The sequence below is a fragment of the Perna viridis genome, chromosome 11 (genome assembly GCF_037379345.1).
Source record: "Perna viridis isolate PV_CMFRI_1.1 ecotype Kerala chromosome 11, ASM3737934v1, whole genome shotgun sequence".
Taxonomy (NCBI): domain Eukaryota; kingdom Metazoa; phylum Mollusca; class Bivalvia; order Mytilida; family Mytilidae; genus Perna; species Perna viridis.
The window spans coordinates 30,923,660-30,950,524 of NC_142455.1; the positions used below are offsets into that span (position 1 = coordinate 30,923,660).

The following is a 26,865-nucleotide window of genomic DNA, read 5'->3' on the forward strand; positions in this document are numbered from 1 at the left end:
CACTTTCTATTACAGTCACATCCATTTTCCTTCGATGAACAGCCCATATCAGTTAAGTCATCATTAGTAGATATAGCATATGATTATACCAAAAAGAGAAATGTATTCCGTCTGAAAACCTACAATGGGTCTGAGTACCTGTTCCAGGCTGATGATCATGAGACTATGCTGTCCTGGATTGAAGCCATACAGAAAAATAACAATCCTGATTCTGATGTAAGTCAAGTATTTTGATTGATATTTGATAAGATTTCATAAAAGTTTTAAAACATTGTTTTTCTTCTTGTTTTTTGCTTTTTTTTCAATTTAGTTTTTAACAACAAGGGGGAATAACCCTGTCTTAAACACTGTGCAAAAATGCCATTTCATTTCTGCCCTTGAAAAAAGTACAAAATTTGACAAATTGATCAATGATACAGGTAATTAATTGAAAATGTTTTTATTTTCAACAGAAACAAACTTTTAACAAAATTATTAGTCTCTATGTTATTTCAGGATAACGGTCTGGCTAGTGCCAACTTGATTGTGAGGAAATCTAATGAGATGACAACATATGCCTCATCCATGTCGGTCAAAAGTTCACCTCAGGTGCCCCATAAACCAAAGAGTCGACTTTCTACCAAATCTATCATCAAAATTCCTCATTCTCCAAGCATGAAAAGAAAGGAGAAAAAATCATCAGGTAGGAATGAAAAGTAATTAGCTGTCAAGTAAGAATGAAAAGTAGTTAGCTGTGATCTTGAAATAAGATCATTATAGGAAATAACCATTTAATGCTTAGAGAAGGCTGGTAATTTATTTATGGTCAGAATATTCATTTTAAACTTTTTACGTGCAGAATTCTCTGCTAAGGTCAGTCAATTATGGAATATTTCTATTTAATTAGTATTAAAACCATGAAGGCCAGAATATTTATTTTTCTTTATCAGTCACTGCTTGGCTTTAATATACTTCCTTAAACAAAAACTGTCATCAGAATTGAATGATGGACAACTCTCAGGATAATGAAATATAACAGATTAACTGTGTACAAAATTAACCATACCTACAATCAAAACTGACTTCAATTAGATGGTAATAAATTGTTAATGAAGAAAATTTTTCAATGTTATGGTAATACACACATTTTCATCAAATATAGTAATGGAGATGTTCTCTCCTATTAAAAGTTGTATTGTATATAAGAACTTCTGAATATTTTTGATACATTTTTTACAGTAAATACAATGTTTATTTTTAAATTTCAGATGATAGTTCTAAACAGAAGACTTTAAAGGAAAGAATAAAGAGTTTTCGCAAGGCATCTAATGCATCAGGTTTGGAGGGTAATGAAGAAGGAACAGGAATGTTTGGAGTCCCCATCAAGTGCTGTATTCCATCACCTAATAATGATGTAAGATCTGATGGATATTCTCAATAACCATTAAAGTGCTGCAAGCTTTTCTTTGTCCATATTGTTTCCCTAGGGATGATAAACCTGATGAAAAGATGGCATTGCTAGCCTCTGAGAAAAAAAAAACTAAACCAATATAAATTGAATTTTAGGATGTTCAGACACAATGTTCTTCCACTTTAAAATGAAATTCTATTTTCAATCCTAAATTTTACTGCTACTTCTTATTTTTATATTGTGTATTTACTTCCAATTTTCAGATTTGTTATTGATAGCTAAACAATTTTCTTTATGTTGTCCTCTCATATCTTACACAGTTTCTATATTTATAGGTGTTTTTCACAAGTGTTTAATATAAATCTTTAGACAATTACTGGTGGTTAAGACTGATTGTATTTTTTATTTTCAGTTCGTTCCTATGATAGTAGATCTGTGTACTAAAATCGTAGAAGCTAGAGGTTTGGAGGTAACAGGTGTTTACAGGGTACCAGGTAATACAGCTGCTGTGAATCTGATGACAGAGGAACTCAACAAGGTAGAGTTATCTTTCTTTGGTTCGTATAAGCTGCAGTGAGCATTTATTCTGTGACAGTATAGTTTAAGTACCAAGTTATTACTTACTGTTTAAAGCTATGAATTTCATTCATTTACATAGAAAATAAAATTTACATGACCATTTGGTTAAAATGACTAGAATATCTGTAATTTATCTTCTTTTGTTTATTTCAGGGTATAGACAATATGAATGTAGACCATGAGAAATGGTGTGATGTTAATGTTATCAGCAGTTTGTTAAAGGCTTTCTTCAGAAAACTCCCAGAATCTCTTGTCACATCAGGTTAGTTCTGAGACAAATTACTTACAACAAGAAAAGCTACTTTTATAAGACTGTCATTTAATTAGATCCATGAAAGACCTGAAATTTTCTGATAAAACAAATCCAAAGGTCTCAAGTTTTTGAAGATATGTTAACTTGAAAAGCAATGGACTTAACTAAGCTTTGATTTGGTATAAGTATTATTTTCCTGTGTGTCTGTGTCATAATGCGTTCACTTACTATTTCAAAATATTCTGACAACTTTTTAAGAGAAGCTGTACAACATTCACTATGTTCACTCAGTAGTCTTCAGTCATTTATTACATATATAAAGCAGTTGTAGTGATCTCTATAAAAATTTTGTAATAATTTTTTACATTTATTTGAGTATTTTTTTAATTCATCAGAACTATACCAGGAGTTCATCAATGCCAACCGAATTGAGGACCCTGAGAGGAGAATGTTAAAGATCAAACGCTTGTTACATGAGCTTCCTGAACATCATTTTGAAACCTTTAAACACCTGGCCGAACATTTGAATAAAGTTGCTGCTTATGGCCATATTAACAAGGTAAGACCTGAAACAGATTAACATAAGATCGGTTTATGACGTAACCTTTTACATTTTGCGGATGCCAAATTTCGCAAGTTGCTCTATGATAAGGGTATTAAATTTTCACAGTTTTAATTTTCATGTCTCCAGCATATTTAATGAAATGGAAATTATATGCTAAAAATCTTTTATTTAGCAAGCTTTTATTTTTGTGATTCCCATAATCTCAGTAGTGTAGTGAAAATGTAAACTTCATGAAGATATCCCTTCATACCGTATGAGGTTCTCAGAAATGTTTCATTTGATGATTTGTGGTTTTTGTTGCTGATTGCTGAAATCATATTTTTGTAAGTGGAATGCTGCAAAATTTGCAAACAATTCCCTCATAAGAAACACTATTGAATTATTGCTATGTTATAAAGCATAGAAAATAGCTATTACAAAAATGTGATGATGGTTGATCATATATGATAATACTTTCCAAGTACTATTGTTTTTGGGGTACCAATTCTTGTGGGAAGGACAAGCCCCAAAATTTGGTTCCCATTGAAAATGAGATTTCCATTGATTTGGATACTGAAAACCAAAAAATTCAACACGAATTCAAGAATCCACAAACGTGTGTTTCTTCCCTAATCCATGAAAATTGGTATCCGCAAATTAAAATACTTCCATAGTAGCATAAATGTACATGTGTGTGTACATTAGGAATTGATCTTATTTGATTAATACAGATATTGTATGCATTTCTATATTTTGTAACAGATGGATGCCAGGAATTTGGCCATTGTGTTTGGTCCTACACTTGTAAAGAAGAAAGATGATGATATGGCCTCCATTGTTAAAGATATGTCAGATCAGTGTAGGATTATAGAGAGTATTATATTACATGTAAGTACAAAGTGGTGCATATTTACAGCAGCTTGATTGGGGAAAGTAGGTAGAAAAAAAACCCAAACATTTGTGTTCCATATTGTACACATATCTGTAAGGACAAAAAACTATGACTGGTATGACCAATAAAATGAATAATATTGACAGGCCACATATCTGGAGCCTTTTGTATAATATAATTCAAGTTTAATGCTGGATCCTTGGGCCATTATTCATATGAAAAAAATATGATGGCACAAGTGGGTATTAAGACACCATCAACAGAGACAAGGAAGGGCCTGAAAACTAAGAAATTATTTTACTTGACCTAATAAATGATAAATATTAACAGTCTTGATGTATTAATCTAGTAATCCTTAGGTCATAATTCGAAACATATCTAAGCAAGACAATGTCAACTATTTGCATATCAACACCATTGAAAGATGTTCAATCAAAATTGACAAGTAATTGCATATTACATTGCTACAATGTTTAAATGGACATAACAATAATATGTTTAATGCTGCTGATTATTGTCAATTATACACTACATTTAAAGATACAATTTTTGTATTTTTCTATTACAGCATGAATGGTTCTTCAGTTCATGGGACCAAGATGATCATGTTCCCGTGGATGAGGAATCTGAAACTCCTACAAACCCCTCAGTCACACGCCTCAGTTGTGATGATGATGGTGAGTAATAGCAGTGTTTACAAGTATTAAATTACAATGAGAATTATAAAATTATTGAAACAAAGTGGTCCCTTAAGCTGGATTCTGAATTGCTAGCCTTTCTTAAGACAGGATGACAGTACACCAATTTGCAAGGTTGCATTTCAGAAGTGTAAATCAAGGTCATTCACAATTAAAGCTTGATCGGAAACATGAATACATGAATTACACAAAGAGTAAATGATAGAATGAAGACCGTAACCAACAAATGACCGTCAAATGAACATATTAGCGGGTATCAATTTTCACAGTTTCAAAAAAAAAATAATGCTGTATGGTGTTAGTAAGTCCATTTCATGGGTACTATTTTTAGCAGCTTTCTGTCTACCATGAAAAAAGCAAAAATTAGTACACAGGGAAAATTAATATATTTACAGCAAGTCGGATCAGAAGGGAAAGTTTTAATAATTGTTGGCTATGGAGTTTGGATCATTTTTCTAATGATTTCACCAATATTTTAGAGATTTGAAATTTTAATCTACAGCATGAAACCATGGGTAACTTTAGATCAAGAAACAAAGCTATAAATGTACTATAAATGTACAAAGTAAGAATAGTAGTGAACATCTATTTAGTTTGGTTTTGTTTACTTCCAGACAACACAGTAAACCCTAAAGACATTGTCTTTTCAATTGTACAAGCTGCCAATAAAAAGTTACGTGGGGAGAAAGACAAGGATGATATTATTGAGGGTGGCTTCTCAGAACGTAACATAGACCAGGAGATATATCGTAGTAGGATGAAAGGACAGGTAGAGTCTACTTCCAAGAGTAGTCCAGACCTACTTGGTCTCGGTGCTAGAGGGTCACATGACAAACTTATGTCTATTCCTAAGAGACAATCAGATAATGTTAATGATCGGAGGATGGCTAAATCGCAAGAAGTCATTGACCCTGAATGGGATTTAATGGTCTCAGATCGTCACTCGCAGAGTATGTATGGAAAACCCCTTCATTATTCTGATGACTCTTTAGACAAAAATGATGAACTTGAAGTTTCCCATGGTGGATTAAGTGGGAGTTTTAGTGTCAGTCAGAGTACAATTGATAGATTAAAAATGATAGAGGAAGAGGCAAGATCATTACGAGAAAAGGAGGAGAAACGAAAAAGGGATTTCGAAAGAAGAAAATTAGAAAAACAAAAAATTGAACAAAATATTTTGAAAACAAAGAAGGAACTTGAAATTGAAGACAGGCATAGTATAGAGGATTTACTTAATGCTGTGTTGTTAAAAAATGATGCTTTTGGTCGAACACTTTGTCATCACCGTGGTGATTCTATGTCCTCTGATCATTCTGGGTCCTCTTCAGAAGGATACAAAAAGGGTTCCAATGGTGGAGGAAAATATTTTGTAATTCAGAGTGTTAGTGGAAAAAATGGACGTGACAAAATGTCAAGATCTTCTAAAAGTGGATCAAACATTGAGGCTAGGAGTCAAAGGTCAGGATCAATGGAAAGATTATTAGAAATGTCTGAAAATGAACCTTCAAAGTCAGGGAGAGGTCACTCTGGAAATGGAGACACTCAACATCTCCATGTTCCAAGGGGTGATAAATCTCATAGGCGTTCTAAATCAAATCTTAGTCGTAGCAATTCTTTAAGGCGAGGGTCACTTGATTCACTCATTGACCTTATAGATGGAAAGCGAAGGTCATATGAAGATACAGACTCAGAGGATGGATCTGACCTTTTGTCTGATTTGACCTCAACCTTTGATCAAAAACTAAAAGTGCTTGTGAATCCTAAATATAAACTTAGTGGGAGCTCATCACTGTTGAATCGAAGCGATGGTTCTGGAAGTTCTAACGAGAAAGAAAATACTCAATTACGACTACCACCACAGGTGCCTTTGTCACATGTCAATAAATTTGGACTATGTAGTAGCAATGACATGTTAGAAAAGCAATACCAAGACCCTAGTCTACATCGGTCACCAAGGTCACATGAAACTAAAGTCGGCATAGCTTGTCGATTTGAACGCAATCCTACTAATAGTGCAGTGACACAATCTAATAGTTCTACCTATGTTCCTGATAGTTCTCATCTAATATCTAGTGCTGCCTCAGATATACAAAACTCTACTGTCACTTTTACAATCCCTACTTTCACATTACCAAGTACTCGACCCACTTTTAATGTTCACTCGCCTTCTAGGGAAAAACGACACAAAACAGAAAAAGCTGAAATAAATGTGACTTTAACAAATCAGAAAAGTGTGAAGTCCTCACCCTCTCCAACTAGACCTAGAAGTTCAGATAGAAAGGAAGAGTTGAAAGTTCGATCAACCTCTCCAACACCTGTTACAAAAAGAAAATCAGAAAAACCCAGAAAGCGCAGACATACTGTTGGGGGACTTGATGACTTAGAACATTTCAAGGCATTAGTAAATGTCACACAGAGCAAAGGAGAAGGTAAAAAGTCAGCCTGGGACCAGTTACAACCTGCTATCAAGTCTCCCAGTCTTGGGGTGAATAGAAGTTTACAACAATGGATACAGAATGAGAGACTAAGGGGAAGTACACCTGACCTATCGCAACAACACAGTCCTAAGTTCTATTAACTGTTTCCATGGTTACTTAAGCATACATGACTTTTCTAGCAATGCAATATATGATCAGCTGTTATGGAATTTTATTATTTTATGCTATAACAATACAATTTTATTTTTATTATAAAAATGTATTTCTGCTTATATTTTAAAGTATACATATAGCATAACTATTAACTCATTTCGTTATTAGAAGTTTTGCACGATTTTTTTTTCTAGATTAATTTATTAAAATATTTATTGAAGGAAATTTGCTGTTTTGAATGAATTTAAACTCTCAAAAGGGTGGTTTTTAATAGACATGTTAGAAATGGAATAACTATCATATTCCATGTATTTATTTCTGAAGCGACGTGTTATTTTCCTGAATTCTTAATAGGTTGTAGCAACTACTACAAAACTGCCTTATTTATAATGAAATGTATGTTACAGTCTTATTAACTTAATTTCTTGCATGAATTTTTTTTCGTAACCATGATTTCATTTTCTCATTGACTACTGTGAATCTCATGTTTCGTTTTATTTCGTTGGCAAATTTTAGTTTCTATTTTGTTGCTTTAAAATTTGCTTTGGAGTTGAGGTTCACAGTTTCATGGGTACCATTGATCCACTTTTGTTCTAACCATTTGTGATGGGTTCTGTATGTATTCTGATGATTTGCAGTTATTTTATTATGTTGCTTTTTATCTCTTTCTTTATTTTTACACACCGTAAAATCCTGCTTTAAAGGAATCCATTTATTCTACAATGTTTTACAGTTTACAGATAAGTGGTAGAAGTAGCGAAATGTACAAATCATCATACTTTTAAGTTTTTACCGTGACATTTAAATTGCACAATACATGATGGGGTTACCGTAGGATCAGAAATTTGAAGTATTTTCAAGTTTCAAGATAAACTGGTAAAATCTGATATATCAAATCTTAGTCATGGCAGAAACTGAAAAAAAATACAATATTCAAATATTGGTTCAATAGCATATATTTTAGATTTGTTTTCAAAATTAAAACTTTGATTCGAAGGATGATTTGATTTAGTTATGTTTTGTTTTCTTGGTTTTTTTTTGTTTTTTTGTTGTTTTTTTTTGGGGGGGGTTGTTTTTTTTTATACATTTTGTAGGTAAGGTTAGTAAGGTTAGCTGCCATATTTCTGATCTTCCATTGTCATAACCCCTGATATAGTGCTGTAGATCCCAGTGCAATAGAAACCATGTGTATACTGTATATAGTCTTATAGAATTGTTATTGCTACACAATCATGTATATTATTAGTCATAACTGATGTGAATGAAATGACATTGTTAAGCTTTCTGATGTTATAGCATGACATTGTATGACAGGTATTGACTTTAACATTCTGACATTTCATTGGCTGGTACACTGACATTACATGACATTATAATTTAAAACCTTTCATGCCATTGGTCAGATTGTTGGAATTTGTTTCCTGTTTTATTGGATTTTTTTAGGTTCAGAATTTCAATAAAACCCTAATTTAACTTGTGCTGCAGGGTGCTATGTACATATATAGTGAGCTTGACATTTAAAATTTATAAGGATCAGTATTTTCATTGAATTTTCACCTCAACTTGACCTTTTCAATCAGGAATGTTTTGTAACTGGTTTGACTGAAATTGAGAACTTTTTATCATTCTGAAATTTAAAAAATGTTCACATAAACTTAAAAAAAAATAATTTCAGTTGTATTTGTGCTGACAACATTTTAATAAGTTGTGACTTATTTTTTATGTTAACAATATTTTAGACTTTTTACAGTTTGTTTCTCCTGTTATATTTTGTAGAATGTTTAGTTTTTGTTGAACTTTTGTGGTATATGAAATTTTAACATAGAATTAAAAACAGAGACAAGGAAAGTTAATAAATCATTATTACTGTTATGTCTTTTTGTGTTTAATTGTGGTTCGATCCAGTAATATTATGTGTTCACTTCATTATCTTCCTTAACAGACCGAGACCAGTAGCTCTGCAACATTTAAACCCCCCGTTTTATTTAGCTGGTGAGCTACGCTATCACTTGGTGTCCGTCTTCGTCATAAACAATTATTCAAACATTTTCTCCTCTGAAACTACTGATTTTGATCAAACTTACCATGATTGTTCTTTAGGGTATCCTGCACAATGTTTTTGCTAGGATTTTTGATCCATCAATGAACATGGCTGAGATTACTAAAAATAGAACATAGGGTTCAGACAGCAGCTTATTTGCATCTATCTCCAAAACTGGTAGGTTTAACCAAGTTCTGATATGGTTAAAATTGTTGAGCATGATGAAATCTATCTGTGGACAAATTTTAGTGAAAATCCTCTATATTTTTTTTTGGCTGCCATTTGTGACTATTTTCACCAATTGCTTTGATTCCAATGATTTTTTTTATTTCTTCAGAAAACATGGTATTCTAAGTTGAACGAAGTTGGCTGCCATTCTCTAGCTAATTTTATACTTGCTTTTAATTTGATGTTAATGATATTTGGTAAACATGTTCTCCTGAGTTGAATGGGGATGATAAAAATGTTGTATAGTGATGATTTAACTTCATTTAATGTTTTCTTTCAGCAAATGTATACTGGGTTAATGCCCCCTCAGACCTGGTTGAATAACGGGACATAGGAGGAATCCTGCTTAATTTTTTTTGCAGAGGTTCTAAAAATACTTTGAAAGCATTTCCAACATTTTACAGTGCCTTAGGTACTCAGTTGAACTTACAGCACTCATCAATACATGCTCTTTTCCAGCAATTTTTGGTCAAACATGGTAACCAAGCATGATACCTTCACTTAATAGGGCATGTTTTGTCAGGTGAGCCTTTTGTTTAAACTTTAATGACATTTTCAAGTTATGTGCTACATGTATTACCAATAAAAAATTGAAAATACCATTCATTGGAGCTAATTGTTTTGCAGTACTTCCAATCACACATCAGAAAACAAATGTAAGGGTTTGAATAACTTGCAAGGGGCCTGAAAACAATATTTAATACATACCAGCCTCTCTGGACGTACATGTAATTACATGTACCATATATGTTATTATGCCGGACTGGTTTTAATGATGTAGATTACTCAAACATGCGGGAAGTTCTCAATGACTCAAAACGTAGTTCAGAGGAAGTATTTCTGATCACATATAATGGCCGAACTTCTTCACATCGCTATCTGACCTAGATAACACTGCCTAGTCAAACTACTCTGCGCGTGTATATACTCTAGCAGTGCTAGACTTGGTGCCATCGATATGGATGAACGAATTCCAACCTCTTAGGTTGTAGGAGTACGCGAGTACACAGTTAACATGCTAAAGTCTAAAAAAAAACAAATGCATGCTTGAAATTTATTCTTGTTATTAATTATAGTTACAAACTAATCATTTAAATAGCTGAAATCACAGGTACATGAGGACAAGATCCTATGTGAGCCTCTGGATGTCCCTCCCACTTTTTTTCCCTTTCTATACAACATGGGTCACCACAAATGCAAAACATACCATCAAACTGCAGTTACTATCCATGTATCAGATAGGAAGAAGGGGAGGGACACACAGAGGCTCATATAATGCAATCAATAATGAAATCCTCAACAAAAATCAAAACAAACGACAGGATTTAGCCACTGGGGCTTGCTCCTGCTAACATAAAAGACAATAGTAACTATATTCCTTTATGCAAATCGACATATGATAAAATAACATCAAATTTCCTATAGCTGTACAAAGGGAGTAGTGCTATAGCTGTACAAAGGGAGTAGTGCTATAGCTGTACAAAGGGAGTAGTGCTATAGCTGTACAAAGGGAGTAGTGCTATAGCTGTACAAAGGGAGTGGTGCTATAGCTGTACAAAGGGAGTAGTGCTATAGCTGTACAAAGGGAGTAGTGCTATAGCTGTACAAAGGGAGTAGTGCTATAGCTGTACAAAGGGAGTAGTGCTATAGCTGTACAAAGGGAGTGGTGCTATAGCTGTACAAAGGGAGTAGTGCTTACGATGTTTAAACATGTAAAATCATATGAAGCCTGACTAGTAATATAAACATACATGTCGAGCTGCATATTTGATTGTGGAAGCAAGTCCCTGTGGTTTAAATACTTTTCTTTCAATTTTTGAATTTTTCATGTATGCCTAAAATATGACTGATGTCATTTTAAATAATTTCTATCATACCAAGACAATTGAGTGCCTTAAATTCTTTCGTCCATATTTGTGTTTTTGTTCTATTTATTTTCTTTTTCCATGCTGCCAGTATTTAGTGGAGTCAGAGTTGCTCATTTGCTTTTGTTACTTTGTATGTATGATTTTAGTTACTTTATGTTCTTCGTTGTGTATGTCTGTTTTCCATGTCTGGTCTTTGTCCCTGGATTACATTCTTTTGATTTCTGCTAGAATCTTGGTTCCTTTGATTACTCTTTGAACAGATGGGCGACCTTGACTTCTGTTAAATCTTTAAAATGTGACTTTTTCGGTAAAAATACTAACGCGACATCCTTTGGAACATTGATGTCTTACGCGTTATTGTCTAGAGATTGTTTTGACAGTTACAATACCCCAGCAAACAAAGTTTGAGAGTATATAGGAATCACCCCGTCTGTCCACATTCCTTGTAAGCGCAACTCCTAAACTGCTCACGGGATTTTGATGATTTTTTATAATAAGGTTGAGTATCATATGTAGATATTCTTGGAGGAATCTAGATACTTCAGGAAGATTCCAAAGGTAGAAAATCCAATTAAGTATTTTACTTGATGAAATATAGTAAGCGCAACTCCCCTTAAACCGCTCAAGGGATTTTGATGTAATTTTATAGGAAGGTTGGGCATCATATATGCAGATGTGCATGAAGGAGTATAATTGCTTCAAAGGGAGATAATCAAAGTAAGAGTTTTACAAGTTGTAACTCTCATAAAACGTTCTAGGGATTTTATACTGAAGCCTCCATTGAAGCGTGGGTATTCCCTTTGTGAGCTTAATTAAATAATTACGCATTGAAAAAAATATGTTCGACAAGGTGGTGGTCTGGTGCGTCGCGGACCTTCCCTGGACCCGCCACTGTAATTAGCCTATTGTTTTTTATACGCCTGTCTGTCTAAACGGTATTATGGTATGTCGCTTACACTTCGCACATTAACTCAAACAATTTTTAAATACTGTCACCAATTTTTGTAAAACTTTGGTAAAAAATGAGCTCTCTTTCGATTTTTTATTTTTTCGGTTTTTCATTTTAATTATGGGTTTTTATTTGTACAAAAATGGAGGGCATCTTTTCGGACTATAAACTCAAAACCCTTGCAGCAATACCAATTAAATCTTTGTGAATTGTTTATTATATTGATGTATTTTGTAAATTTCCGATTTTATGAGAGAGGCTTCCAAATTTTCGGACTATAGGTCAGTAGTGGTTGCACCCATTTGCATGAAACTTTCCAAAATAGTTACTATTGATGTTTTTTCCCTCTTCAATTGTAATGAGTTTCTGATTTCTGTTTTCGATTTTTGGACTCTATTCATAAAAAAGGGGTAATTGCACACGTACTACGAGTTCGATTAATGAACAGACAAAAAATAAATAGTTGTTGAGAAAAGGATGTGTCTTGGGTACTATCTGCGCCTACCGTGTCAATTAATAAAGCCAGTATAATATCAAACGAAACATGTTTGTTTTGTTAGTATGTCTTTCTGATTTCTATTTAAGGATCGTTTTCAATTGTTGGTTAGATTATGGGATATAAACGATTTTGGGTTGGAATACCCCGAATAAACCACGAAGAATACTTCAACTTTAGCGTATTTGGATTCTCCATTGAAGTAATTCTGTGGGTAGGGAGCATGGCTAAAATACCACGTTCGGTAATACAAAATGGAAAATGTTGCTCGATAATGCTGTACTATTCTGAATTCAAAAATAAATACTTATTATTACTTTACTGATTCCGTTGTTATGGTTTGTTTGCTAATTTGCTTGTGATTTTGATGTTGTTGTTGTTTTTAATTTGTTTTGTTTTTTGTTTTGTTTTGTTTTGTTTTTGTTTGTTTGTTTGTTTGTTGGTTTTTTTTTTTTTTTTTTGTGGGGGGGGTGCTTGCCTGCTAGGCAGTTTCTGCTTTATTTCAACCTCTTCTAATTGTTATCAACACTTTTAATGCCTCTAATTCAATCGACGATGTGTCTGTTGATTCCTTAAGTCCCATGCCCACCCTTCATTAAATGATCAATGTTTTCACTTGTAATGGCTTCAAAATTTCGTTCCGTTATCTTCAATAAAGTCTTTCCAAATTGTCTAATGTAAAATTAATGCCATAGCTCAGGACCATCGAATTAGTCTCTTACATTTTGCCAAGGTAAGCCTACTGTATCTGCGTCATTTAGCGAGTACAATGCATTTGTAAAGTTTATTATATACTTTGGAGAACTAAGGACTTACAATTCGATATTGTAATATGTTTAATGATTCTTTTCAATAAGAAACAATGATATGACCAACTAATTTGCTAGTACATTGTATCTATTACCAATTTTATAACATAAACATGTCATCATACTAACTTGTTCAAAGACCCACTACTGACACGCTGACGGGCACTTAATCATTGTCCGATTTTTCAAAATTTCATATTTTCACACAAATCAGAAAATTTTAAGGAAATCAAACAAATATTAAAATAGTCAGAAATGTCTCATATTGTGAATAGAAATAAATTCAAGAGTAATATTATCGTGAATTTCTTTCAGAGTTCACAAAGTTCAAGATTATTTCTTTTCTTGTTCCATATCCTCGGTCTCCAGATTTGGAGCACGGATGGTCAGATTTCCTTCGTTGTCCCGGAAACATTGGATATTTGCGGAATCAACTTCTTGCGGCACGGTCATTTGACGACAGAATGATTCCCTGACTTCATGGCCGTCCTCAGAGCGTTGACGTTCTCCTTGTGCTGTAAGCACACCATCTTTGCAAGAAATTTTAACTTCTTGTGGGTCGAAATTACCGACGAAGAATTTCATCAAGTTGTTGTGGCTGTCGTTTTGTGCGAGGGCTCCGCTCTGGTGTGGCATCACCGCAAGCTGTCTTTCTTCTGATGCCCTGTAAGGAGCCTCTAAGATGAGTGATCCATCCGATCTCATGAAGCTGTGGATTTTATCAGAATCCACATTTTCCGGAACCTTTACTGTTCTCTTTCTCTCAACGGTATCATACCATTCATCGTTTCCCTCTGTGTACTTAGCATGGATGAAGACTTTTGCCGTTCTCAACCTTCACTTTAACATGTTCCGGGTCGAAATCTCCAATTTTCACGCTAAAACTCCACTTTCTGTCGGCTAACGAAGTTTCCGGTCGTCTCCTCCTTGCTGAACGCATGCCCATGGGTCCACCAAAACCTCCCCATGGATCCATAAAGTGAAACATGTCGTCAAAATCATGTTGTGTTTGGTTATAACGATTCCAAACTACTGGTATATACGCCATATTTATACCTTATAGCCTTGAACTTCAACAATAAGGCTATCGATCTCAAACCGTCTGTATTAAATCTAGTTCATATTTCCTTATTTGGTCACCCTTTCTGCGAAATAACATCTAAAAGTTTTTTTTTATTTAAACCATCTAAAACAAAGAGTAACAGTGTTTTTTTATGATTATTTTCATTTTCGCTAGCTATTTTAATTATCATTTATTGTACGTTTAACCGGGCACAGGCAATTTAGATAACATGTCGCGTAATATCATAAAGAAAAAGCACATTATATATATACATAAAACACAAAGTGTAATTAGGATTGTTCGAATCTGTGTGTCACTTGTTCGGTATCCCAGAAGCAAAAGGACAGTCAGGTAAAAAAGTCAAGCTAAACAGTGAAGGTAAAAAAGTCACGCGAAAAAGAAAAAGTCACTGGAAGTAAAGTAAAAATCTGGGTAGGAAAATCGGTTGATGGGAGATAGTGACAAATATTTAATAAATGAGTTTGATACTAATACTACAAACTTTTGTGGTTAAAATAATCATGTAAAAAAGTGTTTTATTTATGAAGCCTTCATGCCATTCCTGTCAACATCTTATCGAAATAATCTATTTGTGTTTATAAACAATATTTTGGCGATATGCATTTCGACGTTATAAAGGTTCTTCTATTGAGTTCAAATTCATTTTGTAATTATTCCATTCAAAGCCGATGATTAAAAATGCAAGCAACTCTTTAACCACAGAGCAGTGATTAAATTTCTGCGATAGTTTTCCCGCCATTTAAAATTTCTGAGTTGTCTACAAATTTCATGGGAGAAACAGATTCTCCTCCGATGCCCTCGGGGATTACAAGATTTTTCCCCTTTCTATAGTTAAATTTTAGATTTAACCCACTCGTTGAAAACTGTCTCGACTGGAGAAATCTTGTTATACCCTCGAGAAACTAAATGAGAATCTACTATGTTTATTCTTTGAATCGATTCCTGAGATCTTTTTCGTACATGTAGTCAATTGTGGTCGTCTTTTTCAATACACCTAAAAATCTTACTTCAATGGTTTTAACCATCTCAATTTATAGTGAAATACTAATTTGTGGTGCAATGGAATTGAGAGTACAAGATCTCAAATTATATATGATAAGATAGTCTTATAAAATTCTTGATACCAATATCGTGTTTTCATCATTTGAAAGGTTGAATTTCTCACTTTCCCAATGGAGAAATGTGATGTACTTTTAGTTTTTCATTAAAATGAATCCTTTCATTGAAATTAATTCGTTTTCATTCGAGGAAGGCGCGTGTATTTATTCTTAGTCGAAACAACCAACAATTAAAGACCGTATGGCATACATGTTTTTTACTTGTCAACCAATTGTTTATTCGAGACATTTCACCAGTGTCATTTGCTATTTCACCATACCGTTTTACCTAGTTCGGATGACTCGAACATAAAAGGAGGGGAATAACGCAGCATAGACCATTACATGAGAACTTTTCATCATGACCACAAGACCAAGAACAGCTCGTATTAAAGTTTATCTTATATTTTGTGTTTGTATATGTCTCAATCTGATAAAAATACGCGATCTGAGTGTAGCATAATTAAAGATTTAATAATAATTAGATTGACATCGCATAAACGTGAACACATGGAACAGAGACGAACACAAAGTAACAATATGAAGCGGCGTTTTTCATTTGCGACGGTTTACATTACAATTAATTTACTGTCGATTTCTTTTTTCTTTCACGTGCGCCGATTTTTTTTCTTTCAATTGCGCAGATTTTTATTTTTGCATTATAGGAATAAAATACTGTTAAAAAATTCATAATTTGTATGATATTTTAATGATATATCTTTACTTCATTTATCAATAATTATACCTCTTCTGTTTGCAGGTTGTGTGAATATTTTTATTTTTTTCATAATATTTATTTCATATTTTACAGTATCATAGCGGCAGATCATCAGCATCTGTGGTCCTTACATTTCGATTGTTCAGCACAGTAATCATTTTGTATGCATGGCCATTACTAACCAAAGACTCGCTCTGTACGCATATGTTGCGACAATAAGTTTTCTATTACTATGAACACAAAGTTCAACAGAAAGGTATTTAACCAAATGGAGATCATATATCAAGTATACTTACTAGGGTAATAGATGTATTCATTATAATAACCAGCCGTGCTGATGAAAAATAATAAGATCTATATATATCTTTATTCTCAATAACCTTAACATAGGTACAGAGAAATATGACAAAACAAAATAAAATGTACAATTATACAATAATTATCAAATGAACAGAAACATAGGAGGTACACAGATATCAACAATTTACCCAGGAGATTCTAACCATTTATTAATAATATTAATAAATTTGCATAGCTTAACTAGCTCTGGTGGATGACTGCTATTCATTAATTCGTTGAGTTTAAGAATATTGGGGCGTAGATAAAATTTTTGTTTAATATGCATCTTTCGTTCATTATTAAGAGTTGAACAAACCAGAAGATAATGAAATTCATCCCCGATATCTTGATTGTGACATAATGTACAAGTTTGATTTTCTCTTGAAATATTAAGCCATCTACCAGATTCAATAGGTAGTTTATGGTTCATAGTACGAAATCTGCAAAGAGTTATAGCATATTTGTCAATAAGAATGTTGAAATAATTTTCAAACTTTAAGTTTTCTTTGTAAATCTTATAATTAAGAGCTTTTGGAGATTCATATACCTTGGATGGTTTAATCCTGGTTTGCCCACATTTAATTATACCAATTACCAATTAGTTAAATAAACAAAAAAGACAAAGGGTTTACTGACCATAATATTTTATGGTCTGTTCTAAATAGAAAGGTGTTATATATGTATGTTTCTTTGTAAATGTATATAGAGGATTTTTTGTTTAACTGCATAGTTTATTTTTAATGTATAAATATAAAAAAAGATGAATAACATATCTTTATATACTTTAATATTTAATTCATTTAAAGTCAATTACAATTAATTTTAACAATTGATTTTGACTGCAACAACATTGAAAGTAATCTTAACTAATATATTGCATATCAGACATATAATAGCACATATAATGCATATTTATACATGTATTATGGAAACAAAATTAAAGATACATATGTTAAAAACAAAATATATGAAGCACTACAATATATATAGATCATAATAAAACAAGAATTTACAAACTATGCACATTATATTTCAGAATATATTAAAAGCACTGTTAATATATACAAATTACAAGACACACAATATTTACAATGTCAATTATAAATCACAGTCTTTTAATCCAAGTAGAGGAGATGGGATGCTGCGTCGGCGTAGTCTACCACGTTGATGAGTCCTCGTTGGTACCCCTCTTTGAGTTGCTGAAGTCTGGTGTCGATGACTCTGTATCTGCGTCTCTTTGGTGGGCGAACTCCTCCTGCTGCATACTGGATGATGGTGCATTCTGTAACTGCCTGTGTCTTCTGTAGTAACTATATGATCTGGTAGATATTTGGGTGGGCATGCTGGACTTTCTTCTTGATCTTGTTGTGCCATCCTTCAAGGTGGTTGGTGGTACGGGGTCCTTCGGTCTGGTAGTGGTTCCATAGGAAGCGTTGTCCTTCAACCCAAAACTCGGTCGCATAGTCGGTGAATGATATTGTGTCGGGTACGTTGTGAGCTTCTCCAATGTCTTCGAGTGCGTTGAGCCATACATCTTCAACTTGGTGCTGTGGAACCAGTGGTAGAACTGCTGCTCGTCCGGGTGACCCTCATGTGTGTTGACTGTTGCTGGACAGGCTGGAATAGTACATCTCCAGTAAACTCTGTCGTTGCGTCTATTCTTCACTCTGAAACGGTGGTTCAGACATGAAACTCCTAGCTTGGATGCAGAATAGTATTCACATTATGTCAACTATTAAGCTTGGATACTGAACAGTTTCAATTTTCAAATTGATTAATAAATTGAATTTATTATATTATTTAATTTTAAAATGAAATGAAATAATATAATTACACAGTTAAACAATAAAGAAAGTGCAAATATTAAAATAATTTCTAAATGGTATCATTAATTTTATTTTTTTAACAAGTATCATGCATTTAACTGTATCATTTGTCATAATTAGTTTTAAAAATGCATATTTTGTTGAACATATTCAAAAATATTTCATCAAGTTTCAACAAGTTTTGCTTCTTTTATAATAAAATCAAGCACAAAATTGAATATTTTGTTTAGATATTTAATTAAAAAGTACATGTTTTTGGCAAATTTTAAGGTATTTGGTCAAAATTGTATAAGTTTTGTCATTAAAATTGAGCATATTTCTAAAGAGTCTGCAAAAGATTTATTATTAAAATGTTTATATTTCACTCCATTCAATAGTAAATTATAGGAGTTTTTATAATATTTTACATGTATATGTATACTACAATTCAGAAACAGACTTCAATTGTTAAAACAACATTACCCCTTATGTTTATTTATACAAGTATTTAAAAGTGGGCAAACCAGGATGACACCCCTTGGATAGCCAGTTCTGTTTAAAATTGTCTACAAGTGTTTGTTTTATAGAGGAATATAACCATATCGTGCTAACAAATGATTGTTCGATCCACACATGCGATTTTCCGCTATCATTTAGTATCGACTCAACATATTTAAGCCACGGAGTATTAGCAAAATTCTTGTGCGCCAAGCGATAAAGAATACAAGGTATCTTACCATCGCTACCACTAATGAGCTTTGCCCAATAGTTGATAATTCGCAGTTTAAGGCTAAAAACCACTAATTCCACTTCCCATAGGCTTCTATGCTAATTTCACAATATTCAATGGCTTCTCTGGACTTTACCTTAACTTTAACCTGCAGATGACTATATATCAGCATGATTCTACATATGTCAGCTCACAATCCTCAGAATGGCATGTGGGGTTAGCAGACGTGCAGTGCAGTACTGGTCACCGGAAGTGAAGTGTCTATAAATAGCATGGGAAATCCCAGTGTTTTCACAAGATAGGGGTATATTTAGAAATCATTATGGAGATTAGGCTTCACTTCACAAGAAGCAAAATGCACCTATAAAATGTACAGAAATGTTTTTCCTTTCAGAAATTTTTTAAATGAGATGAGAACTTTTTCACAGCACTATGAGGAACAGGGGTAATTTCTGCGTAGGACTATTTTTGCGTACGTTCCAAATGCTCATTGGTTGAATTGGTGGTCTGTAACCTTAATACATATCTCAAGATGATAACGTCCGAGTTCCCCGTATATCATGAAATCCGGAGTCGATTTTTTAACGTTCATAATTAATTTACAGAATTTAATATGCACTCTTTCGATGACAGAGATATTGTCAGCGCCCCAAACTTCACAACCATATTATAGTATTGGCTGTATAATCTCATCAAATAAATCTATTTGACATTCTATGGACAGGTTGTGTATCATTCCATTCCGTATGAGACCATACATCTCGCGCTTTCGCAAATCCTCCTGTCCTAGAAAAGACAACTCCAAGGTACATGAATTCATTTACAATGTCTAATTCCTTTCCATTGTATTTCAAACTAATGTTATCAAGGGGTCTTCCCTTAGAAAATATAACAATTTGACTTTTATCCACATTAACCTTTAGTTTCCATCGAGTACAATATTCATGTAAAGAATTCAATTGGTTTTGAAGATCTATTGCAGTTTCGGACAATAGAACAATAGAACAGTATAATCTGCATATAATATAAGAAAAAGCTTAACATATTTATCAAGTTCTGCTTCTATATCACCTAAGAGATATAAAGAGAGAACAATATAGGGAAAAGGTTTCCCCCTTGTCTGACTCCAATATTACATGGGAAAAAATCAGAGTATTCTACACCATTAAATATTCTCGACTTTACATTACTATACATATTTTTAATAACATTATACATCTTGCCATCAATCGATGATTCTAATAATTTTGACCATTTTAGTTTTTAGATCGGATGGAAACTAATAAAACCGGCGAATGACATATCAAACACCAAATGGCCTAGCTTTTGATTAATTTCAAGACGACTTTGAAAATTTATGTTATGTGGTTGTTGCTTATTTTTTCGTATATATGATATATCTAGACTTTAACTTCCACATTTTAGAGAAAAACAGACATTAAAAAAGTTTAAAATTAACTGCAATGGCTGCTTTGCAAAACTGGTCACAAAGTCTTGCCAAATTGTACCTTTTCCATGTGTTAAATCTATCATCTTTCTAGTTTTTCGCATGTCATGCGGTCTGAACTATGAAAAATAAGGTTATTTAATAAAACAATTTTATTAAAGGTATTTCAATCATGGTAACATTAATTGACTAAAGGTGTTTAAATTTTAAAAAAAATTTAATTATCCACTTTTTGTTCTTTTTTTATTTTATTCCCATAAAAAAGCAAATTTATTATCTGGGAAAACTTCCTTATCCCTGGTATTAAAACGTTCAGAAAACACGAAATATTACCAATCAAATTCTAGATATTTTACATTATATTGCAAAATTCTATGGCTGAAAATTGAAAATCTACGACTTCGAAAATTAGTTCATGAGAAAATATCGATATTATCTAAAAATTTAACTTTCCCAATGGATGACTTTTTACTGAGTACACAATTTTCTATTACTTTTGAAGAAATATTGGACTCTATTCATAAAAAGGGGTAATTGCACATGTACTATGAGTTCGATTAATGAACAGACAAAAAATAAATAGTTGTTGAGAAAAGGACGTGTCTTGGGTACTATCCGCGCCTACCGTGTCAATTAATAAAGCCAGTATAATATCAAACGAAACATGTTTGCTTTGTTAGTATGTCTTCCTGATTTCTATTTAAGGATCGTTTCCAATTGTTGTTTAGATTATGGGATATAAACGATTTTGGGTTGGAATACCCCGAATAAACCACGAAGAATACTTCAACTTTAGCGTATTTTGATTCTCCATTGAAGTAACTCTGTGGGTAGGGAGCATGGCTAAAATACCACGTTCGGTAATACAAAATGGAAAATGTTGCTCGATAATGCTGTACTATTCTGAATTCAAAAATAAATACTTATTATTACTTTACTGATTCCGTTGTTATGGTTTGTTTGCTAATTTGCTTGTGATTTTGATGTTGTTGTTGATTTTAATTTGTTTTGTTTTTTGTTTTTTTGTTTTGTTTTTTGTTTTTTTTTGTTTTGTTTTTTGTTTTGTTTTGTTTTGTTTTTTGTTTGTTTGTTTGTTTTTTTTTTGTCTTTTTTGGGGGGAGGTGCTTGCCTGCTAGGCAGTTTCTGCTTTATTTCAACCTCTTCTAATTGTTATCAACACTTTTAATGCCTCTAATTCAATCGACGATGTGTCTGTTAATTCCTTAAGTCCCATGCCCACCCTTCATTAAATGATCAATGTTTTCACTTGTAATGGCTTCAAAATTTCGTTCCGTTATCTTCAATAAAGTCTTTCCAAATTGTCTAATGTAAAATTAATGCCATAGCTCAGGACCATCGAATTAGTCTCTTACATTTTGCCAAGGTAAGCCTACTGTATCTGCGTCATTTAGCGAGTACAATGCATTTGTAAAGTTTATTATATACTTTGGAGAACTAAGGACTTACAATTCGATATTGTAATATGTTTAATGATTCTTTTCAATAAGAAACAATGATATGACCCACTAATTTGCTAGTACATTGTATCTATTACCAATTTTATAACATAAACATGTCATCATACTAACTTGTTCAAAGACCCACTACTGACACGCTGACGGGCACTTAATCATTGTCCGATTTTTCAAAATTTCATATTTTCACACAAATCAGAAAATTTTAAGGAAATCAAACAAATATTAAAATAGTCAGAAATGTCTCATATTGTGAATAGAAATAAATTCAAGAGTAATATTATCGTGAATTTCTTTCAGAGTTCACAATGTTCAAGATTATTTCTTTTCTTGTTCCATATCCTCGGTCTCCAGATTTGGAGCACGGATGGTCAGATTTCCTTCGTTGTCCCGGAAACATTGGATATTTGCGGAATCAACTTCTTGCGGCACGGTCATTTGACGACAGAATGATTCCCTGACTTCATGGCCGTCCTCAGAGCGTTGACGTTCTCCTTGTGCTGTAAGCACACCATCTTTGCAAGAAATTTTAACTTCTTGTGGGTCGAAATTACCGACGAAGAATTTCATCAAGTTGTTGTGGCTGTCGTTTTGTGCGAGGGCTCCGCTCTGGTGTGGCATCACCGCAAGCTGTCTTTCTTCTGATGCCCTGTAAGGAGCCTCTAAGATGAGTGATCCATCCGATCTCATGAAGCTGTGGATTTTATCAGAATCCACATTTTCCGGAACCTTTACTGTTCTCTTTCTCTCAACGGTATCATACCATTCATCATTTCCCTCTGTGTACTTAGCATGGATGAAGACTTTGCCGTTCTCAACCTTCACTTTAACATGTTCCGGGTCGAAATCTCCAATTTTCACGCTAAAACTCCACTTTCTGTCGGCTAACGAAGTTTCCGGTCGTCTCCTCCTTGCTGAACGCATGCCCATGGGTCCACCAAAACCTCCCCATGGATCCATAAAGTGAAACATGTCGTCAAAATCATGTTGTGTTTGGTTATAACGATTCCAAACTACTGGTATATACGCCATATTTATACCTTATAGCCTTGAACTTCAACAATAAGGCTATCGATCTCAAACCGTCTGTATTAAATCTAGTTCATATTTCCTTATTTGGTCACCCTTTCTGCGAAATAACATCTAAAAGTTTTCTTATTTAAACCATCTAAAACAAAGAGTAACAGTGTTTTTTTATGATTATTTTCATTTTCGCTAGCTATTTTAATTATCATATATTGTACGTTTAACCGGGCACAGGCAATTTAGATAACACACACACACACACACACACACACACACACACACCCACCAAAAGATATATATATATATATATATATATATATATATATATATATATATATATATATATATATATATATATATATTAAAACAGTGAAGGTAAAAGTCACGCGAAAAAAATTGCAGTAAAATTGTACAACACCAATTAAATTTACAGTTATGGCAGACAAAAAGTCGGTAAAAGAAAAAGTCACTGGAAGTAAATTAAATATCTGGGTAGGAAAATCGATATAGTGAAATACTAATTTATGGTGCAATGGAATTGAGAGTACAAGATCTCAAATTATATATGATAAGATAGTCTTATAAAATTCTTGATACCAATAACGTGTTTTCATCATGTGAAAGGTTGAATTTCTCACTTTCCCAATGGAGAAATGTGATGTACTTTTAGTTTTTCATTAAAGTGAATCCTTTCATTGAAATTAATTCGTTTTCATTCGAGGAAGGCGCGTGTATTTATTCTTAGTCGAAACAACCAACAATTAAAGACTGTATGACATACATGTTTTTTACTTGTCAACCAATTGTTTATTCGAGACATTTCACTAGTGTCATTTGCTATTTCACCATACCGTTTTACCTAGTTCGGATGACACGAACATAAAAAGAGGGGAATAACGCAGCATAGACCATTACATGAGAACTTTTCATCATGACCACAAGACCAAAAACGGTTCGTATTAAAGTTTATCTTATATTTTGTGTTTGTTTGTATATGTCTCAATCTGATTAAAATACACGATCTAAGTGTAGCATAATTAAAGATTTAATAATAATTAGATTGACATCGCATAAACGTGAACACATGGAACAGAGACGAACACAAAGTAACAATATGAAGCGGCGTTTTTCATTTGCGACGGTTTACATTACAATTAATTTATTGTCGATTTCTTTTTTCTTTCAAATGCGCCGATTTTATTTTTTTTTCAATTGCGCAGATTTTTATTTTTGCATTATAGGAATAAAATACTGTTAAAAAATTCATAATTTGTACGATATTTTAATGATATATCTTTACTTCATTTATCAATAATTATACCTCTTCTGTTTGCAAGTTGTGTGAATATTTTTATTTTTTTCATAACATTTATTTCATATTTTACAGTATCATAGCGGCAGATCATCAGCATCTGTGGTCCTTACATTTCGATTGTTCAGCACAGTAATCATTTTGTATGCATGGCCATTACTAACCAAAGACTCGCTCTGTACGCATATGTTGCGACAATAAGTTTTCTATTACTATGAACACAAAGTTCAACAGAAAGGTATTTAACCAAATGGAGATCATATATCAAGTATACTTACTAGGGTAATAGATGTATTCATTATAATAACCAGCCGTGCTGATGAAAAATAATAAGATCGGCGCAAGTGAAATGCTAAAAGAATGGAAACTAATAAAACCGGCGAATAACATATCAAACACCAAATGGCCTAGCTGTTCATTAATTTGAAGACGACTTTGAAAATTTATGTTATGTGGTTATTGCTTATTTTTTCGTATATATGATATATCTAGACTTTAACTTCCACATTTTAGAGAAAAACAGACATTAAAAAAGTTTAAAATTAACTGCAATGGCTGCTATGCAAAACAGGTCACAAAGTCTTGCCAAATTGTGCCTTTTCCATGTGTTAAATCTATCATCTTTCTAGTTTTTCGCATGTCATGCGGTCTGAACTATGAAAAATAAGGTTATTTAATAAAACAAATTTATTAAAGGTATTTCAATCATGATAACATTAATTGACTAAAGGTGTTTAAATTTAAATAAAAATATAATTATCCACTTTTTGTTCTTTTTTTATTTTATTCCCATAAAAAAGCAAATTTATTATCTGGCAAAACTTCCTTATCCCTGGTATTAAAAAGTTCAGAAAACACGAAATATTACCAATCAAATTTTAGATATTTTACATTATACTGCAAGATTCTATGGCTGAAAATTGAAAATCTACGACTTCGAAAATTAGTTCATGAGAAAATATCGAAATTATCTAAAAATTTAACTTTCCCAATGGATGACTTTTTACTAAGTACACAATTTTTTATTACTTTTGAAGAAATATTGTGCAATACTGTAGCTCTAGCTTTTCATTCGAAAGTCATAATGAAAAACATGAAATAAAGGGAATGTTGATACTTTTCTGTTTCCATGGCAACATTTATTCTAAAAATATTTCTAAGAGTAATCAAGGGAACCAAGGTTATAGGGGTAATCAAAAGAATGTAATCCAGGGACAAAGACCAGATCTAAGTGATACATTATCTCACTTTATGGTATTTATAAAACCAAACTTGAGCCAAATTCCCACAAGTACATTACGTAACACGTTCATCGAATTTTATAGAGAACGACTCTTAATATGATGTGGTCCAACCTCTAACTAATTCGCTTTCTAATCATGTAACTATACAAATAGAGTGCCTTGACGGTACAATTAGGTCTTTTCTTCAATCGAAGGTACCATGTTTATACGCATTTCAACAGTTGACAGAATTTGATGGTATAAATGCTGCCAGGTTGTTAACTTTGGTATGGATATAATATATAGCCCTTCCCCTACTCTCTCAAATCAAAACCATGACTGGGTAGATCAGATTAAAGATCCATATGTCCGCCCAAAGTCTTGTGAACGCAACTCCTTTGAAACCGCTGGAGGGATTTTATTCAATTTTGTACGATTGTTAGATACGGGAGTTATCATGGGACTATTTTTTTTGGCTAATGACATGTGAACCCAACAGAGTGGTTGTGTAGAGGAAGCGATTTTACGATTGTTTGTTCATTTATGTAATTCGGAAGCTAGACGACGAGCACTATAACCTTTTTCTACGACTATTAAAACCGATCTTTCTAATACTACGTTTATTTACACAATATATACATTCCCATATTTGAGTACAATGTTTACCGATCGAACTCTGATTTCTAACTGTGAATAATTTTATGCCGAATCTGAACCAAAACAATTAACCTAAATGTAACGGAAAATTCCCCAAATTACAAATTTGAACCATTACTGTTTCAGTGTCTGTCTTATACAGGTCATTAAACATGTTAAGCTGCTGACCGCCATCAAAATAATTAATTCCATATACTGGATGACCAGACAAACAACGACTATCTTATCTTAACTAGGTCAAGGTTACAATTCGATTTCTATGTAAAATTATCAATGAAAATTAAAAGTGTAAAGAAATAACACTAATTAAAAACGTTATCTAAAATCATATGAAAATTGAAGTCAAAAATATAATTGTCTTCTAAACACCATATCTTTATTTTTTCAAATAAAAATACTTCCTTGATACATATAAAACATGTAATACTCTCGTCAATAATTGACAAAAGTACATTTTTTTTTATAAAAGGACTTTTGTTGGACATGTTTTTCCTTCTCTACTGATAATGTTTGCCTAACGCTCGCATATAGTGTCATTCCGCGCTATAATCTGCACAGACAAGCAAGGTTAACCAACGGAATGATATTTCAGCCAATGAGCTTTGAGCGCGTAC

General features: G+C 32.9%; 2 protein-coding genes and 1 pseudogene across 9 annotated transcripts in view; 1 reads left to right on the plus strand and 2 right to left on the minus strand.

Annotated features, from left to right (window-relative positions):
* The window catches only part of LOC148603703 (rho GTPase-activating protein 23-like), a 73,075-nt gene extending 64,256 nt beyond the window's left edge, over window positions 1-8,819 (plus strand). For all 8 annotated transcript variants that reach the window (XM_088553188.1, XM_088553186.1, XM_088553192.1 and 5 more), the window contains 9 exons: window positions 16-216; window positions 496-682; window positions 1,248-1,393; window positions 1,803-1,928; window positions 2,123-2,231; window positions 2,618-2,781; window positions 3,529-3,654; window positions 4,227-4,335; window positions 4,971-8,819. In XM_088553188.1, the coding sequence (XP_088409314.1) occupies window positions 16-216; window positions 496-682; window positions 1,248-1,393; window positions 1,803-1,928; window positions 2,123-2,231; window positions 2,618-2,781; window positions 3,529-3,654; window positions 4,227-4,335; window positions 4,971-6,934 (3,132 nt within the window). In that variant the 3' untranslated portion in view covers window positions 6,935-8,819. The remainder of the gene's footprint in view (window positions 1-15; window positions 217-495; window positions 683-1,247; window positions 1,394-1,802; window positions 1,929-2,122; window positions 2,232-2,617; window positions 2,782-3,528; window positions 3,655-4,226; window positions 4,336-4,970) is intronic.
* Window positions 8,820-13,347: 4,528 nt separating this feature from the next.
* LOC148603705 (protein lethal(2)essential for life-like) lies at window positions 13,348-14,418 on the minus strand (annotated as a pseudogene).
* Window positions 14,419-22,027: 7,609 nt separating this feature from the next.
* LOC148603706 (protein lethal(2)essential for life-like) lies at window positions 22,028-23,096 on the minus strand. Its single transcript, XM_088553031.1, has one exon. It carries the CDS (start codon window positions 23,063-23,065, stop codon window positions 22,352-22,354), a length of 714 nt encoding a protein of 237 aa, XP_088409157.1. The 5' UTR covers window positions 23,066-23,096; the 3' UTR covers window positions 22,028-22,351.
* Between the last annotated feature and the right edge of the window lie 3,769 nt (window positions 23,097-26,865).